The 16909-nt window shown below is 37.9% G+C and overlaps 1 protein-coding gene, 1 long non-coding RNA gene and 1 pseudogene across 2 annotated transcripts; 2 read left to right on the plus strand and 1 right to left on the minus strand.

The window, feature by feature from the left end:
- The first annotated feature begins 5723 nt into the window (after positions 1-5723).
- LOC149113937 (uncharacterized) lies at positions 5724-7101 on the plus strand (annotated as a pseudogene).
- Positions 7102-7637: 536 nt separating this feature from the next.
- Positions 7638-9301, minus strand: LOC149113938 (histamine H2 receptor-like). Its single transcript, XM_089286579.1, has one exon. It carries the CDS (start codon positions 9239-9241, stop codon positions 8300-8302), a length of 942 nt encoding a protein of 313 aa, XP_089142705.1. The 5' UTR covers positions 9242-9301; the 3' UTR covers positions 7638-8299.
- Positions 9302-10770: 1469 nt separating this feature from the next.
- LOC149113939 (uncharacterized) lies at positions 10771-12244 on the plus strand. The gene is made up of 3 exons (XR_016206368.1): positions 10771-10886; positions 10985-11131; positions 12068-12244. It is a non-coding gene; the product is annotated as an uncharacterized LOC149113939 (long non-coding RNA).
- The last annotated feature ends 4665 nt before the right edge of the window (positions 12245-16909 follow it).

Here is a 16909-nt window from a genome sequence, read left to right on the forward strand (position 1 = left end):
CCTTGCTAGAATTGTCTAAGAGTACATAAAGGAGAAATCTTCCTCAAGTAGCTCTTTTTGAAGGGAATTCCATTCAAAAAGTGAAAAAATATGATCGAAGGATTTGAATAAAATGAACGAAACGTTGAAACAATCGGAAATCTTCAATTTTTTGAAACGTCCAGTTGATGTAAATGTTTGGAATCTAATTGGAATCCTTTGGTTCACATTCCCTTCTCCTGATACGTGTACTTGTGAGATTTTTGTATCACAAAATATTTTTCCTGACCTATTCTTGATATCTGGTTTGTGTTCATTTGTTCCGTTTTTATTCAGGTCAAACATGGATGCGAATTCTTCAAGTGAACAGGAAAAGTCAAGCCCTACAAAGAAACTGATTAAACCACCAAAACGTGGCAAGGAGGAAAACAGGGAAAGGAAACTCAGATTTCGACATCTGACGGATGAAATTCTAGAAAAATATCGTCGGTGAAAAATCAGAGCTGTATCTAAAGCAATATGAAGAAGCTGCTTTCAAAGTTTATGGAACACCTCCTTCTAGAAAAACTTCCTTTCAGGTAGCAGCAAGAAAGGAGGGAGAACAAAAAGACTAAAATAACAAAATGTCAATGTAACTTACAATTCAGATTAAAACTCCGTAGTTATAGTCCATCAAAGTATTCGAAGAATGCTCCTCCACCCTCCCTCCTATGTGTGAACAAAAACATCAGTCTGACAAATTAAAATCTCTGCGGTGCCGAGGGTGGAAGGAGCCTAATCTTAAAGTTTATCCCAATTTAGGGAAGAAAGTTCGGCCTACGTACTCATTAACAAATCGAAATCGGCTGTTCTCTTGTTGACAACATTGTCGTGTCATAACATTTTCCAAGTGGCTGTTAATTCACGAAGCGTAACCTCATGGATAAAGTAGCTGGCAATCACAATTTGTAACTTCTTCGTTTTATTTTGTTTTCAAAGGCAATCATGATAACCCCATGGGCTTTTATTTGCCGTAGATCGTACGTTCTAGATTCCTATATGATTTAAAAAGCCACTAAAAATCGGCATGGCACCCCAAATTGTCGGCCACATTTGCGAACCATCTAAGCACGTACGACAATTCCCACCCGTGCAAAGCGCGGTTAACGTTGTAATGGAAGAAGTCGACAGTTATTTAAGGAAGAAAGAATGGACACGTCACAAAACAAAAAATAAAAACCAAACCTAAGCACGTGTACGTGGATTGCCTCCGAGTAAGAAAGCCCGGGCATGAGATTGTCACGGCTGATTTGACATGGCAGGCACACATTTTCATGGTAAGCAATGACATGAGAATTTTCAAGTTACCAGAGGTACAGTTCTATTCAGTTTGAACAAGATCGAGAATTTTATAACTTCTTTTTTTTGTCAAAGGATGTCATCGCTCTTTTGATGCCATAATTATGGTATCAACCAAATAAATAATCATTGGTCAACACGTTATGGTCACTTTTGTGACGTAAAAACTTAAAATATAACAGCATAACGCGTCAAAAACACCCTTAATTTTAGTTCTCAGTGCTTAGAGCTAAAAGACGAGTCCGGCAATCCCCCTTCAGTATCAGTTTTCAATTTTAGTTAACATATCAATTAAGGTGGCTTACTACAGTTTTGGTGGAGTATAAGAGCACAACTTTTAATTCTTTTGGAAAATTTTCCAAGTTGCTTTTCCTTCCTCTATTTACTCTTTGCTTAAGTTATTTGCCATGATATACGTGAAATTTGAACAATTTAAACATAAATAAATGGCCAAAATGAACGACCTAAGGAGAGACTGGGCACAAGTAGATCTAATGACGTTTTTCTCAAAATCTACCCGTATGACCCCACCTCAAAATTTCAGGAACTAGAAATTGGCTGTGGTTAAACATTCATGGAAATGAAGATTAAAATCTGTTAGACAGACATTTCGCAAACTAAGAAAATGTGAAATTTGCCTTTTTCAAAATTAGCTCAAAATCTCTCACAGATTGTTTTTTTAAATATAATTTTGGCTCTAAACGCGGTTTACGCCTGCAAATCAACTGTGGAAATTTCATCATGGATTGTGCGGTAGGTTTTCAAGCAATCTTGGATCAAAGTCTAACTTTTACGACCTTGGACGAGAATTGAACTGCGCATGCCTTTTATTTAAGCGCGCGCTCATGTGACGCCACGTATCGCGTGCCAAAATGCAAGAGTAAATTAGAACTCTTTTACCGGTTGTTTATCGACCTTTTTTGTCATATTTTATTGGTCCTAAGTTAAAAACATGTTTGAAAGCGGTTTGAAACCATCGCTGCGTATACCGAAGTGGTTTAACGCGATTCAAGTGGTGAAGTTGCTTTCATTCTTCCTCGAGTTACTTGCGTCATTTTTGCACGCGCGACTAATACTGGCGTATTAAGAAGAACGAACCCACTTATTTGTCTTGTGCAGTTTTCACTAGTAACGCGCTCGACATAAGCATATGCTTGTGGTTATGTCGAGCACGTTACTAGTGAAAACTGCGCAAGAGAAATAAGTGCGTTCGTTCTTCTTATGTTTCTGCTTCTGCTTATGTTTATGTCGCGCCTGTTTTCACTTGTGCTTATGCTTATGCTTGTGCTTGTGCTTATGTTCTAGTGAAAACCAGCCTTTACAATTGAACTGCACTGCTCTCAGCCAATCAGAATAGAGTAATTTTTTCATGTATATTATTAGTTATAAAATACGCTGTTGTCTCGGCGTATTATCTTTTTCACAACATGAAGTTACTAAGGCGGAAGCGGCAATCTTTTATTTGTACCAAAAGTCAAAATCAAACCTAAATTCAAATAAATGTACGTTAGGTTAAATGGTACTTTTGAACAATGACGGATTCGCGATCGTCAACTTCAATTTACACTGGAATGTCAGTCTCACATGGCAATGGAGTGATGAGTTAAAAATTACAACTGAAGTACTGAGAACCATTTTTTATATATATATATATATTCGGCCGAGTTGACTCGTTGTTGGAGAAGTTATTTGGCGTAACACTAAAGTCAACAGAAAAGCCTAACATACAAGCGTGAGCACATTGCGCGTATTAACATAATCCTTCGCTTTCAGAAAGTGAAATGCTAATTAATTTATTGTACGAGCTAATTCACAATTGTTTGTTGAACATAAGCTTCCGATGTCACACTGACATTATCAAGATGTTTCAGTTCACTAAGAAGTATTTGTCGTGTGGGAAGAAAACAATTGTCAAGGCGTCAGTTTGGGACTGGAACTTTGTCTGCAAAATAACGAAAAAAATCACATCGGTATATTCATAACATCTTTGGCCAACGCTTAAACCAGTTTCACAGAAAGAAAAAAATTTGAACCCCTAGGCTATCTAGATTTACAAAAGGAGAGTGCAAGCTAGGTATAAGAATGAATATAAAGATATTCAACAGCAGCAGCTACACAGATTACTAATAGAGTGTGTGCATTGTCATGCAATAAAAAATAAAATCAAAAACCATTCAGTGGATGAAGTCAAGAAAATGTGACATTATAGACGATAAATAAAGAAGACAGTTCTCCAAGTTTTGTGTGCGTTGTCCCAAAGTTGAGATATTCGTCGAAATGTTCCGCACAAAATTATAGAGCCTAGTATGGAGTCGCCATGTTGGAGGACCTCCTTAGTCCTCCAATATGGCGTCCGGAAAATAGTGTAAACATCTGGAACTTACTTTGGCTATCTAGACAACTGATTATCTGAACCGAACCAGAAACCATTTACACAAGCACTTTTCTTAATACTTTAACTCCTAAAATGACTAAAAATCACAAGATAAGTGTATAGTTTTCGACAAACGCGATCTTGGGTTTATGTCACGCACAGCCATAACTCCGAAATTCAAAATGCGCTGGTTTCCAAACGAAGGACGCTATTGAACTGGAAAGTTGTAAACAGGTATAAATTTTGTTCCTCTTATGCCTGATGAGGATAAAACCTTCAGGTGCTCTTTAGTTTTGGATTTGAGAATTTGATGACGTCACGTGAACACACTTTATTATCAGAGAACATTATAGACAGCCTACACCTACCTTTGGAAGGTCCAGTAAGATTCGGCTCACTTGTAATAAAGTAATCAGTTCCTCTCTCAACCGTAAAAAGAGGAGTTAACTTCTTCAATGGATTTAACTCTCTGTGTTCTTCGAGAAGTCCAAAATCAAAATGATCCAATCTACACAAGCCTGCGCTATTTAAAAGCGAACCTCCTTTAATTTAACAATGACGTAACCAGTTATCAGATTTCCCGATCAGGGCTTCATCTTTCATTTTCTACTGAAATCTTTTCAAGACACTGTGATGATGAAAAAAGCAAGATTGAGTCTGTATTCAATCTCGTCCGGCTCCGAGTTCATGCTGATTTTGGCGTAATGATATTTTTGCTTATTGTAACTGTCACTGCTATATACTTTGTCTAGTATCTCACTTTCCCTTTGTTTCAGGTTTTAGTTGATATTTAAGTCATGGAACAAAACCAACTCTTCGTATATTTTGTAGGAGAAGAAGGAGGGACAGAAAATTGTTGCCTTTATGTAAGGATGGGGGTATGTCCTTTTTCGTTCCTTTCCTCCTTCCCTCTCTTCGTTAGTCTTACAGGCTTTTGAGATGCAGCGAGAGACTCGGAAAATTGTTATTTCTAGCATAGCGAGAATATGTCAAAACAAAATTTACAAATTTTTACATGTCAGTGAACCTCTCTAGAGAGTCTACCTTGGTGCCAGGGGGTAACTGACTGTTTTAAGACGTGGCCGCGGACAAATCTCCGAGCATATTTTAGCGTCAAATGTACGGCATTTTTTATATAGCCCTGAAATAATAAGTTATCCCTTTTAAACTTATTATGAATTATTTTCTTATAGATTGAAACAATCACTGTCTTTTTTATTCAAGCACAAACTTCAATTCAATTTGGCAACTGAAAAAACATATACGATTTCTTTCCTTTTCAGTGATCCTTCTATATAAAAGAGACTGACTAATTTCGCGAAGTTTCATTCAAAACGCTTCTATGTTCATTAGATGGACGGCCTGCCTGCGAAAGCAGCGTCCCCTCAGAGGGGAGCTTCAAGAAAAGGTTGCCAATTCGCAACTTTATGGTATGTATGTAACAGCTCCATTGCAGCTCATGACTGGCAAAAAAGCCTGTTGTTAATATATAATGCCTATTTGTGTTTAATTTCTTTCCTTATAACTAAAGCCATGACGTTTAAAAATTGGTAAAGGGCGTTGTTTGAACAGCGCAACTTGAATTTACACAAGGCGAGTGTAATCTCAAAGAGTCCAAAATATTTTGTTTACACAGCTTTGAGCCGCATTCTGCCCTCTAGACTTGAACAAAGCTCTTAGAAGTTATGATCTCCGATATTTTTCCTCGCACAACACAGCTTTACGCAACTGGATTTTTTTTCTTCCCTTTTCAGCTGCTTTGGTTTATTACTTCGTTATGAGCAGGATTTTTTTCCTGAGACCATTACTTTTAAGACTGAGGCAGGAAAATATTATAAAGGAAAATGCTTTAACAATAAGCTATAAATGCAAGTCAATAATCTCAAGATAGTTTCGCACTGCAGATCAAAAGGCGATACATAGAAGGTGATAATCCTTTGCGCGCGCAATGCATCAACCCCTTTAACACTGCATGAACTTGGATTGGATTTTCACTCTTTAGTATTTTGCATCAAAGATCGGCCTGGAAGAAATGGCTGCCAAAGAAATCCTTGGTCTTGCCGTGGTTACGAGCTTGATTGCCTTTGTACTCGGTCATGGTTAGTTGGCGGAACCCGCCAGCAGAAACTCCGCATGGAGAGTTTTTCCCAATCGTCCGAAACAGTTCACGGATAACAAGTTGAACTGCGGAGGGTTTCACGTCCAGTGTAGTCAGAACAATGGAAAATGCGGCGTGTGTGGAGACGCTTATCATCGTAAGGACCCATTGTACGTCTACCCTGGCAAGTACGCGGACGGTTTCATCACCAAGACGTACACAGAGGGACAGGAGATCGAAGTCAGCGTTCAGATCACTCCAAATCATGAAGGGTTCTTTCGGTTCAGCGTGGGCAAGCTCGAGAAGCCTTCCATCACTCAAGAACAACTGAATCACGTTCTGTTACAGCCTAATGTTTCCAACACATGGCCGCTTCACTCGTCAACAAATGGAATGTTCAAGATTAAGCTCAAGCTTCCAAAAGGTCTGACGTGTGATCACTGCGTGATGCAATGGTGGTGGATAGCGGGCAACAACTGGGGCTGTAATGACGAGGGCGTTTGCGGAAATGGCTTGGCGAAGAAGCAAGAGACTTTCGTGAACTGCGCAGAGATTAGAATCTTATCAGCGGGAGGTCCAGCTACCTCCACGGAGGAGCCCACCACAGAGACACCCATAGCAACAGTGGTAGGCACTACACAAAGACCAGCTACAGCACTACCCACACCGAAACCTCCTCTCAGAGAGTGCAAAGCCACAGCAGACTGGGCCGGGAACCCTCTTATAGATGAATGGTGTCGTACCAACTGTGCAATGGGTTATTGTCCCGGCGGGAGGTGGGGGGGAACTGCCATATATGGGCTATATAGGTATGTGCCGCTGTGAAGGGTATGGTTTTCAAGCAGTTTACTCTAGGATAGGGTATATAAATCAGAGCGTTTGGGTCTAGAATAGGGTATAATTTTTCACAAAACTGACTAGTTGGTTGAAGATTTTATCTAGACTAAGGAAACCAGGAATTGCCACTCAAAAATATCAAAAAAATCAAATCAGCACGTTTAAATTTACGCAAATCAGCCTCAACAGTGTCGATAGATGGGGGGATTTGGGGAGTTTACTCTAGTATAGGGTAGCAAAATTCAGCTGAACTAGCTCTGGTATAGGCTAAGGGTTCCAGGATCCCCACCCAGCGGCACATCCCCACCCAGAAATTCCCAAAGTACCCCCCCCCGGGTTATTGTCCTCCCAGCCACTGTGTCTGTTCTTGAGAAACGTATTCAATGTAAAGTTGTTGAATTAAATATGCGTTATTGTTTGTTTGAAGATTGATTTTTGATCTTATTTACTTGTAATGATTCAAAAAAAAAAGAAAGATGGGGTGATTTCTTCACCAATTGTCTTCGGCCGCGTTGTTTGAACAGCGAAATCTGAATTTACACAAGACGAGTGCAATCTGAAAGAGTTCCAAAGATTTTTGTTCATACAGCTTTGAGCTGCATTCGACTCTCGCTAATTGAACAAAGCTCTTAAAACTTATGGACTCTGATATTTTTCCTCAAATAACACAGCTGCTCTCACGATAATAAAGATGTTAATCAGTAGAGTAAAACACACGTGGAAACTCTTAGAATCGATCTTAAAATGTTTAGTTGAGAAAAATTATCCTTTAGGCAGGAAGATTGGTCGCCAAAACTCTTAGCAATTAATCCTTAAAACTTTTTGGAAGTCACTGAAAGGAAAGATTCGTCACATTATACTTTGAGAATAAAGCACATTTGTCAGCATTTTTTCTTTTAAGTAGTTTTAAGTACTTTCGGTCAATCTTTACTGTAATGAACAAATTGAAAATGTTGTCATTATGTCTAGGTGTTATAAAGGCTGAGTGAACCAACAAGTTCGCTTGCCAACTAATCAGCGCCTTCTCATCTTTTTTTTGCAAAAATCCCTCTTTCTCAGTTTTGCAATGAAACTTTTCTTGCCCAATGAACAATAAGAGTGCATTCCAACTCTAAGTGTCTGAAAAAATCAACTTATGCAATACAATCATGGTCGTAACCAGAAAGATAACTGAGGCAATGTCCATAATTACATTCTCTTCCTAGATATTCAGCAGTGTTTTACAAAGAAATACAACAAAAACGAAAAGTACCCCAATTTGCCTCATACTAGAAACGGCCTTGACGTTATAAAAGTTAATGTAAAACTTTTAAATTTCAAGAGGCCCTAGCATTCAACTGATTGTAATTGTTAACGAAGAAATACAACCTTAGCGGAATCATGAAGAGTAATGCATATTGCGAGCTTAGCACTGACTGCTTTCAAGAGGCTCTGGCATTCGACTGATTGTTAATTGTCAACTAAGAAATACAAGTTTAAAATTGCTACTTTGGTCTTAACGGATTTATGAAGAATAATGCATATTTTGAGCTTAGCACTGATTGTATTCAAGAGGCCCTAGAATTCAACTAATTTTTAATTGTGAACTAAGAAACGCAATTGCTACTCTGGTCTTAGCGGATTTATAAAGAATGATCCATATTTTGAACTTAGCACTGACTGCAACTGGCATCTCAAACTGGTGTAGCATCGTACGTGGTCCAACGGGTAGAGCGTTGTGCTCCTACAAACGACACTAGTACAGCTCTCTTGAAATCCTCTTTAAAGAAAGTGTATAGTATCGGATTTAAAACCGACGAGCCAAATCGCAGGAACATGAGAACTACGCGAGCCCAGTTGGGTAGATAGGGAGCTTCCAGGTCTAAATCCTGCATTAGCCCGTCAAGAAAATATGAAAACCAGCATGCTATAAAAGTTAAAATCATCGAGCCGAACACAATTATAGCCTTGCCCTCCAGAGGTATCGGTCTGCTTTGGTAAGCCCTTGTTTTATAACTGTTACCTCTCTTTATATTTTGGATTTGCCTTCTAAGAACTCGGAAGATAGAAGTTAAAGCAACTGCCATAATAAGTAAACTCGGAACCACAATTCCAAAAAAGACAGTCAAACTGTATATGGTGTCTTTTTTGAGGACTTCATCTGTGGTCGGGCCATCAAAAGGAATCCACACCAGTTGAATGAGCGAGGTTGCCAGCGAGGAACACCAGATAAACAGCAGGACAGTTTTCAATCGAAACTTTGTAACGATGTACGGATAATGCATTGCGTGAATTATCATGAAATATCTCTCCGCAGTTACTAACAACAGGTGCAGCACGGTTGATATTGAAATAAATCTGGAAGACAAGTCCATAGCGGTGCATATATGCTGCTTGGTAGCCATATCTACCTCTGCCAGATTACACGATATAACCATAGGAACAGTAATAGCACCAGCCAGCATGTCTGACAATGCCAAACAGGCTAGACAAAGGTTTGTTTTCGTTTTTAAAAATGCCTTTCGTCTGTACAGAAAGATGACCACGGAGTTTGCACACACGATTGCGGCTCCAAGCAGTCCCAAACAAATGAACACAGAAATGTGCGTCTGTGGTAAAGACGAATCAGCACGCATTACGGACCTGTTAGATGTGGTATCGTTAAAATCCCAAGATGAACTGCTAAGATGATTACTACAGTTTATTTGAATCTAGGAAAAACAAAAAGCAAATGAAGAAATAAGCAAATTGTTTAAAATAAATTTCAATAATTAAGACTTGAATTCCTATCTTTGGTTATTTTCTTGCTGTCATTATTCCTTTGCTATAGGCTTCGTCCAAACTACGCCGGAGAAATTTGAAAACTCAACAATAACTGGCCATTTTGGATTTATGTTTGAGGAAAACCCGGATAGAAAAATCACATGATTACCATGATGTCATCGTTTGAGAAAAGCTCTGTTTTCAAAATGATTTTTGTCCACACAAAAGCGCAAAGCCGGCGTTTCACTTGAAATTCCTCTAGTTTGAAGAACGTTGTCGTGACCTATTAGTTTGGACGGCAGGCCTAACCCTTAGCTGCGTTTTCAAATTTCTCCCGTTGTAGTTTGGATGGGGCCTTGGTGTTTATAACGAAACGAGTTCTCAAACTCATTAAAATTTCATAAATGTAAACAATAGAAATCATAATCCTGACGGGGGGTTAATAATGGGATCTAAAGCAGCGTATATGTTGGGGATTGTATTTCTCTCGTTACCCTTTTGTTTGGATTGAGATAAGACGCCCCCTAGCGTTACGCGTCGTATTTTTGTTTGGTGATGTGATGAAACGCAGTCTTTCGCTTATAGTTTGATAAATACGAACCCTTGATGAATAATTTCACCGAAGTCATGTATCAAGCGCAAGCGCCCTCTCTTTCGCTAGAATTGAAGTCATGGTGTATCCATAGTCCGTAGGAGAGTTATGCAGATTATGCATTGGCTTACATGTATATATATATGTTGTTTTTATCTTTTTATTCCTCTCTTCGCTGAAACGACCGAGAATCTTCTTCTCGGCGACCCTTCCTCAAATATTTGGGAGCGCCGGAGGGCTCCAACTGGGAATGTGGTACCAATTTACAGCTGTTTGCAGTGAGGAGTCGGCAACAACCTGACAATTACCTTAATGTTTTTGAAAAATTAAAGTGGTTCTAAATTCGCTCCCACATTGTTTGGGAAAAGCTTCATCTTGGCAAGGTTATTGCAATTCGAGATCGGTAAAACATGGGGATCACCGAACTCATTTTTTAGTAATCAGCAGTGAAAGCTTCAAGTAAGGCTGGAACCGTTTAGGTCAAACCGATTTATTTTGTTTTCCCTTGATGAATTATTTATGATCTAAATTGATGTTACGTAACCATCTAGGACAAGATTATCTCCTCTATGTTTATAGTGCCTCTCTGAAGATATGAATTGGAATCGTGAGTTACAACAAAGAACATTAAAGAAAATCTAATGACATTAGTCGAGAAGGAATAGCTGAACAAGCTCAGAGCAACCTCTTCTGCAAACGCTTAAGTATTCCGACGCGGTTTCTTCTCAATTAAGGGTAAATGTGTTCAACTGTTGTCTAGATCAAAGCATTTAATATAACTGAATTTGAATTATGCCGTGAAAATGAGTAAAAGTAATTGATCAAGTTTATTTTTGTGTTTAAAGCATTCAATTTATTTAATTTCTGCCACTCTTGTGAAAATTTCCAAAAGCAATTGACGCCGTACGGTTCTGAAGGTTTCATAGGTGGGTGTCTCTAAAACTACAGTAACTGTTCAAAATTATTTCTTTTTTACTTGCTATTACTTGTCTCACACCATTTACATACCATCTGTACTTTTCAGTGATGTTCAGTTCACCAGATGGAGAGTTTTTCAAAGAATATATTGGCTGACCGGTTGTTTTAGCTGTTTTCAACGGTTTTAGGTTAACCGTTAGATGATTTAATACAGCTTTATTTTTCAGTACGATGGTCATCTGGAGTGTTGCAGGTACATTTTAGATACCGTTTTGTAGGTACATTTTAGGTGTAACCGTGACTGAAAATAAACAATTGTACCTTAACGAGAGGATGTTCTAAGGTTGCGCAAAACTCTTGTGAATATTTTCTCTTTTGCTGAGTTGTGATTCTGTGAAAAATAGCAGTAACTGGGAACATTGCAATGAATGAACAGTGCATGATGACCAAACAAAATTATTTTTCATCGCTTTTCTTTTCTTTTCTTTGCAGGAAAAATTTTTCATTCATATAAATCTTTTGTTAAATTGTTTCTAAGAAAAATATAGCCACAGCTTCGAAAATAAATCTCCTTTTTTCTTGGAAACCGTTTCATAGCTCTGTCATTTAATAAAAACGAGTGAATTAATATTAAAAGTTCACTGAATATAATCCGTCCGAAAATATAGAAACGGATAATGGAACAAAATTTCCAACATCTGATTTTCCTCGCAAAACCGTAACGACCCAGTTCCGCCACCCTAAATATAACCCACAATTGGATTTGCGGTGAACCTTGTAATATTGCAAATGACTAACGCCTTTTGCATATGTGCAAATGTCCAAATAAGACTTCTTCGAATTTTGGATGTAATATAAAGTGTTTTGACAATAACAACAGTTTCACAACATGCAATCTCCTACCTTGGCGGTTCTTGACATTTGCAAGAATTGTACTTCGATCTTGGGGCAAATATAACAATTAAACTTTCGACTCCCAGGATGTTTGGGAGATGTACTTTACCTTATAAAACAACTAAACGAAGAACCCTGCCAAACTGTCAGGGTAAATGAACTTTTGGTGGAAAATAAATATCATCGGAAAAGACAATTTCCGAACACCTGCTTAGTATGATAAGTTTCCATCCCAACTCTAAAGAAATTAAGTTAGTGAAATATTAATTGATTTCGTTCTATTGTTTAACTCTAGAGGTGACGGGAAAAGCTCTTAGATCAGTGGTCGACCGAAGGACGACAGAAACTTATTTCCTTTTTAGAATAACAGAGCGAAGCGACTTTAATTTAAATTAAAATTTGAATGGCTTTGCCTTATCATGAATTAATGTTTAGAGGAGAGCCAAATAAATAATTGTCATGGCTTTATTGACTTTTGTCGACTGTTGTCCTTAGCATGCACAGGAGATAACAGTTATCAAAGGTAAACTCATATGAACTCGAAATTTCTGGAAATCATTCAAACTAACCTCACGGATCGCGTTAGTAAAATAAATACAGTTTGATTGATTTTCATCAGTATAATGAAAAAAGAGCGGTCTTTTATGCTGAAAACATTACAGTGAAAATAACAGGAACATCATTATAACCTAACTTTCGCTCAATTGAAATGCTACAGAAATATTTTTGTTTAAAATTAATGCCGTTATTAAAAATGTCAGTCCCTGCACGCAAGACATTTTGCATGTTCTTAACTGATGGTGATAATAGAACATAATGTGAGAAAAAAAGAGACTGCATTGAAGCCCGATGTGTAACATATTCTTGACTTTGTTTTTCTTTCCCTTTTTCGAAACATATAAACATTGTTTTGATCTGTGACCACGCCTGCAAACAAATACGCATTTACTTGCATGAAATACTACCCTGTAACTGGATCATTTTTAATAATAAACCATTCCCACTGTGTACAAGGGAGAATTATTTTCCTGAAATAAGACTAATATTGTGATCGGCCTTGATTTTGTCTTCATTTCTCGAAATCTTGAAATCTGGAAAGTACCTAAAAACGAGTGGATTTTTTTTTTGCAGGGCCAGGTTGTTCAAATCCCGATTACTCTAACCCAGGATTAGCGAGAATTTTAATTTCATTTCATTTTTGATGTCACTTATCGTGAGGTTTTCTGTTTATATTATTTGACCTTCAGTTTTGAGTTTGAATAATCTCAAACTACACAAAACATAAGCAGTGAAACACATTTTTATACGACAAAAATTAATACTTCGTTTAACATTTAATCCTGGGTTAGCGATAGCCGGCCTTCGAGCAACTCCTGGTTTATTTCATCGCCCTATTTCACTGTAAGGAAGAAAAAAATCGGATATCAGTGCAATATTTTAGTAATTTTACATATAATAGATGACAAGCATTTTCTATTTTCGCGGCCCAATATGAGTCTTCGACGACGAGAAGACGAGATGTTCGCCGAAGACGAAGTACAAGACGACGCTCCTACTCCGTCATAACATTGTCAGAGTAACCGCAGATCTACGAGAAGAAGCCGAGTGGGTACACAGTCTACTTATTTGTCAATGTTTTGACGAAATGCAGCATCGATAACGAGCTAAAAGGCATCAAAAACTGATTTCAATATGGTTGACAATGATAAAAAAACTTAATATTAATTTTAGACTTCAGACGAGGGACTAAGATAAGAAGTCAAGTGTCTGAGAAGATTATTTTAGCGAGAATGATCTCGGAGCTACAGGGCTTCGCGCAGGATACAATACCTCACGAAAAAAAAAAAAATTCCCCCCAAAGATTCTGAAACTAACCTTCTACTTTCTCTTAGGAAAACTCCTGTTTTTATGCAACTGTCGTATATATCGACAACGAACAAAATGGTAAGAATTCCGTGACTGTGTCGGTGGACAATAGCGTCGGCTATATGTTTATACTCTTTTTGATAATAAAAAACAACCAATGAACGCACAATTCAACAGACATTGAAAACAAGAAAAGTAAATAAGAATAACAAAAACGACAAGAATAAACCCTTAGACCTATTGCAAACATTCAGATATTTTTCCTACTGCATGTCAGCTTTGACGGGAAGATGTCTTTTTTTTATGTCAGGGATATCCATTTATTCTCTGCTCGGAGAATAATTCGGTCAGTTTAAACAGAGAGGCTGACAAACGCGTGTACCTTAGTGCCAACCGTTTACCTACGACATTTGAAAACGAAATTCGAACTTCCAGTTTCGTTTTTCATTTACCCACGCCATTGGAAAAGGGAATAAGAACTTTTATTTTCGTTTTTCGTTTTCCTACTACATTGAAAACGAAATTCGAACTTCTATTTTCGTTTTTCGTTTTCCCATGACTTCGTACAACAGAATATAATTGCAATTGTCATTTCCGTTTTTCATCTTCTATTTTCGTAAGACATTGAAAAACGGAATTTGAACTTCGATTTTCGTTTTTGCGTTCTATTATATTATCTCAAGACAGTAGCCTATTAAGCAGACGCTAGCGCTCTTTGGGCTTGTATATATATTTTTTCCTACCTTAACGATCCTCAAAATGGACGTCATAGCTGACTGTACATGATGTCACTGACTGTACATACGGAGTTTGATTTCAACAAATAGCACCAAAATACTGTGCAGCTATATTTATAGAAAACTAATATTTACAAATTTTTAAGCCCGCTACTATAGAAAAATTCGCTGCCAGACGAGTGAATTCGACGTTAAATTTCATGCGAAAAACCGATATCGCACGAATCGCGAAGCGATGATTGCGATATCGACTTTTCAAGTGAAATTTAAGGTGAAATTCACTCGTCAGGTGGTGAATTCTTCTTGAATCGCATAGCTAAAGCCACCAAATCACTGGGCGAAACCAAACGTTTTGTATTTTTGTGCGCAGCGTCAGTGCGCAAACAATGGAAACCCTTTCAAAGTCAGGTATCAGGATCTAGCGAATAGGAAACAAGATATTTTTAGAATGAAAACCACTTTTATTTCAAACTTGTGGAGAAAGCAGTGCCTCAAATTTTACAATCTTCAGCAAAAAAACTGCAAGTACAAAATACGGAGTTATTTAAGACAAAGATTTTATAGAAAAGTTCTTTCATTCAATGAATATCTTGAATTTATAAAGGCTTTCTTGGATTTACCCGCTACCATACAACTTGGCTGTGGCGCCGACAATCAACAATTGAGATGCTCAAGCGAAAGGAAAATTTCAAGCGTTCCGGTATTAAAACAAGATCTACAAAAAACCTGTAAGTGCTTTACAGTTATAAAAAAACTTGTATTCAAAATATAATGATTAAGACTGGAATTTCTCAGTAAACTCCTACGAAAAATAGCTCAAAAAAGCTTAAAAGTCAACATTTTAACTGTTTTTCTTTCACTGCAGAGAGTCGCTTGTTGGTGTCATGTTGGACTGAAAGTTTATGGAAATATTTGAGCTTACTGGAGAATTATTAAAAGTTACTGCAGTAAACATCCCGTCAACTGCCCCTGTCATCAGGTAACTAGAACGAACGGCATTGCTGTCACTGTTACTAGTTGCTGCTGTGTTGCTTGGCGAGGCTGAGCTTTTGAGAACAATCTCCCGTAAAGCATGACTTGAATAGCTGTTGATAGCCGTTGATAGTTGTCGTGCTTGGGTTGAAACCGGCCAACTTATTCGACAGTCGCCGCTGTTTTTCAGAGGATTATGGCTGTAGCTGGATATGGATTCTGGACTGGCGTGGCCAGTGAGTTGTGAGATCTCCAGTGGGTCGAAATCATCGTGGAGCGCTTGGATGACTGTTTTGCGACCACTCGAATTTGTGAATTTGCCGTCCAGGGAGGCAATGGACGCAATACTCTGCATTTGCTTTGCCAATGTATTTTTCACCTTTCGGACGATAGCCAACGTACTCGATAAATGTTCTGTGCGGATCTCGCTCTCCACCATCCGTCCTCCAAATCTTCTTGTTATCCTTTCTCGCCCGTTTTGTCGCAGTCGGTTCGTCTCCCTGGCGGTTGTTGGTTTGTCGTTCTTTGCATTCGATGTACTGCTCTGCCACGGTGAAATCACTTAGTTTACAGTCATGCTGTTCTTTAAATTCTCTCATTCCTAATTGAGGGCCGATTGCACCTGACGACCACATCTTTTCATTATCTTCTGTTTCAACTGGTTGAGCGGCATTTGTTTTTTTGCCAAGACCTTTTTGCTTCAAATCTTTTTTTTTTCATGGATAGCATCGTTGAAACTTCTTCGAATTCAGTGGCTGAAGATTTTTCGTGGTCGAAGTTGTCTACTGCATGGACGCTCCACAAAATACCTTCGTAAACCATTGCGGTAAGTTTGTGACGTTGTACTGTAGCATTGTACTGTAAGTATTTTGCATTGTAAGTAGATTTTTTGGTCTGTTAGTGTGGAAATAAATTTTAAAAAAATTTTAAAAAAAATTAAAAAAGTTTGTAATGTTCCTGGTTCATATTCTTTGCCTTTGTTTTCTTTTGCCGTCTGCCTTATGTCTAGAAAGAAGTGCTTAAGAAGCTGCGGTGCTTCTTGCTTCGAAATTGCATCGAGATTAATTTGTTTGCCGTGTTTTTCATTTTCTGTAAATTTTCTCATTTCCAAGGTGATATTTTTGCAGCACGAGTTACATTTTTGTTTTCGCGATTGCAACAATTTTTGCTCGCGACTCACGTCAGCAATATCCCTTTATGCACAAGTGCAATTCCACGCTTTATTAAATCCATTTTGAAATCACTGGTTATCCTTGCAATCTGATTGGCTCTCAATGGTGCGATTTATTCACGAATCGCACTATTTTTTGCGCTAAATCGCATCTTTTTCTCAGCCATCGAGAATGAGACAGTAAAACAAAACAACCAATCAGATTTCAATATTAGTTTAAAGTAAACAATGAAATTTCAGGAAAATGAGAGGTAAAAAGCCATTGTGGGGAGAATTTAGCAACTGCTACTGCCAAAACTTTGTTGTTCTTGTTGTTTTTTTTTTCCAAAAAAATTGACGAATGTAATTAATTACAGTTTCTAAATGAGGATTACGAGCTCCTTCAGGCTGA

Source organism: Orbicella faveolata, unplaced genomic scaffold (assembly GCF_042242905.1).
Source record: "Orbicella faveolata isolate gen_17 unplaced genomic scaffold, um_ofav_v1 contig_14, whole genome shotgun sequence".
Taxonomy (NCBI): domain Eukaryota; kingdom Metazoa; phylum Cnidaria; class Anthozoa; order Scleractinia; family Merulinidae; genus Orbicella; species Orbicella faveolata.

Coding starts and splice junctions, on each gene's coding strand:
- LOC149113938 (XM_089286579.1), bottom strand. CDS start 9,241: ATGCGTGCTGATTCGTCTTTACCACAGACGCACATTTCTGTGTTCATT.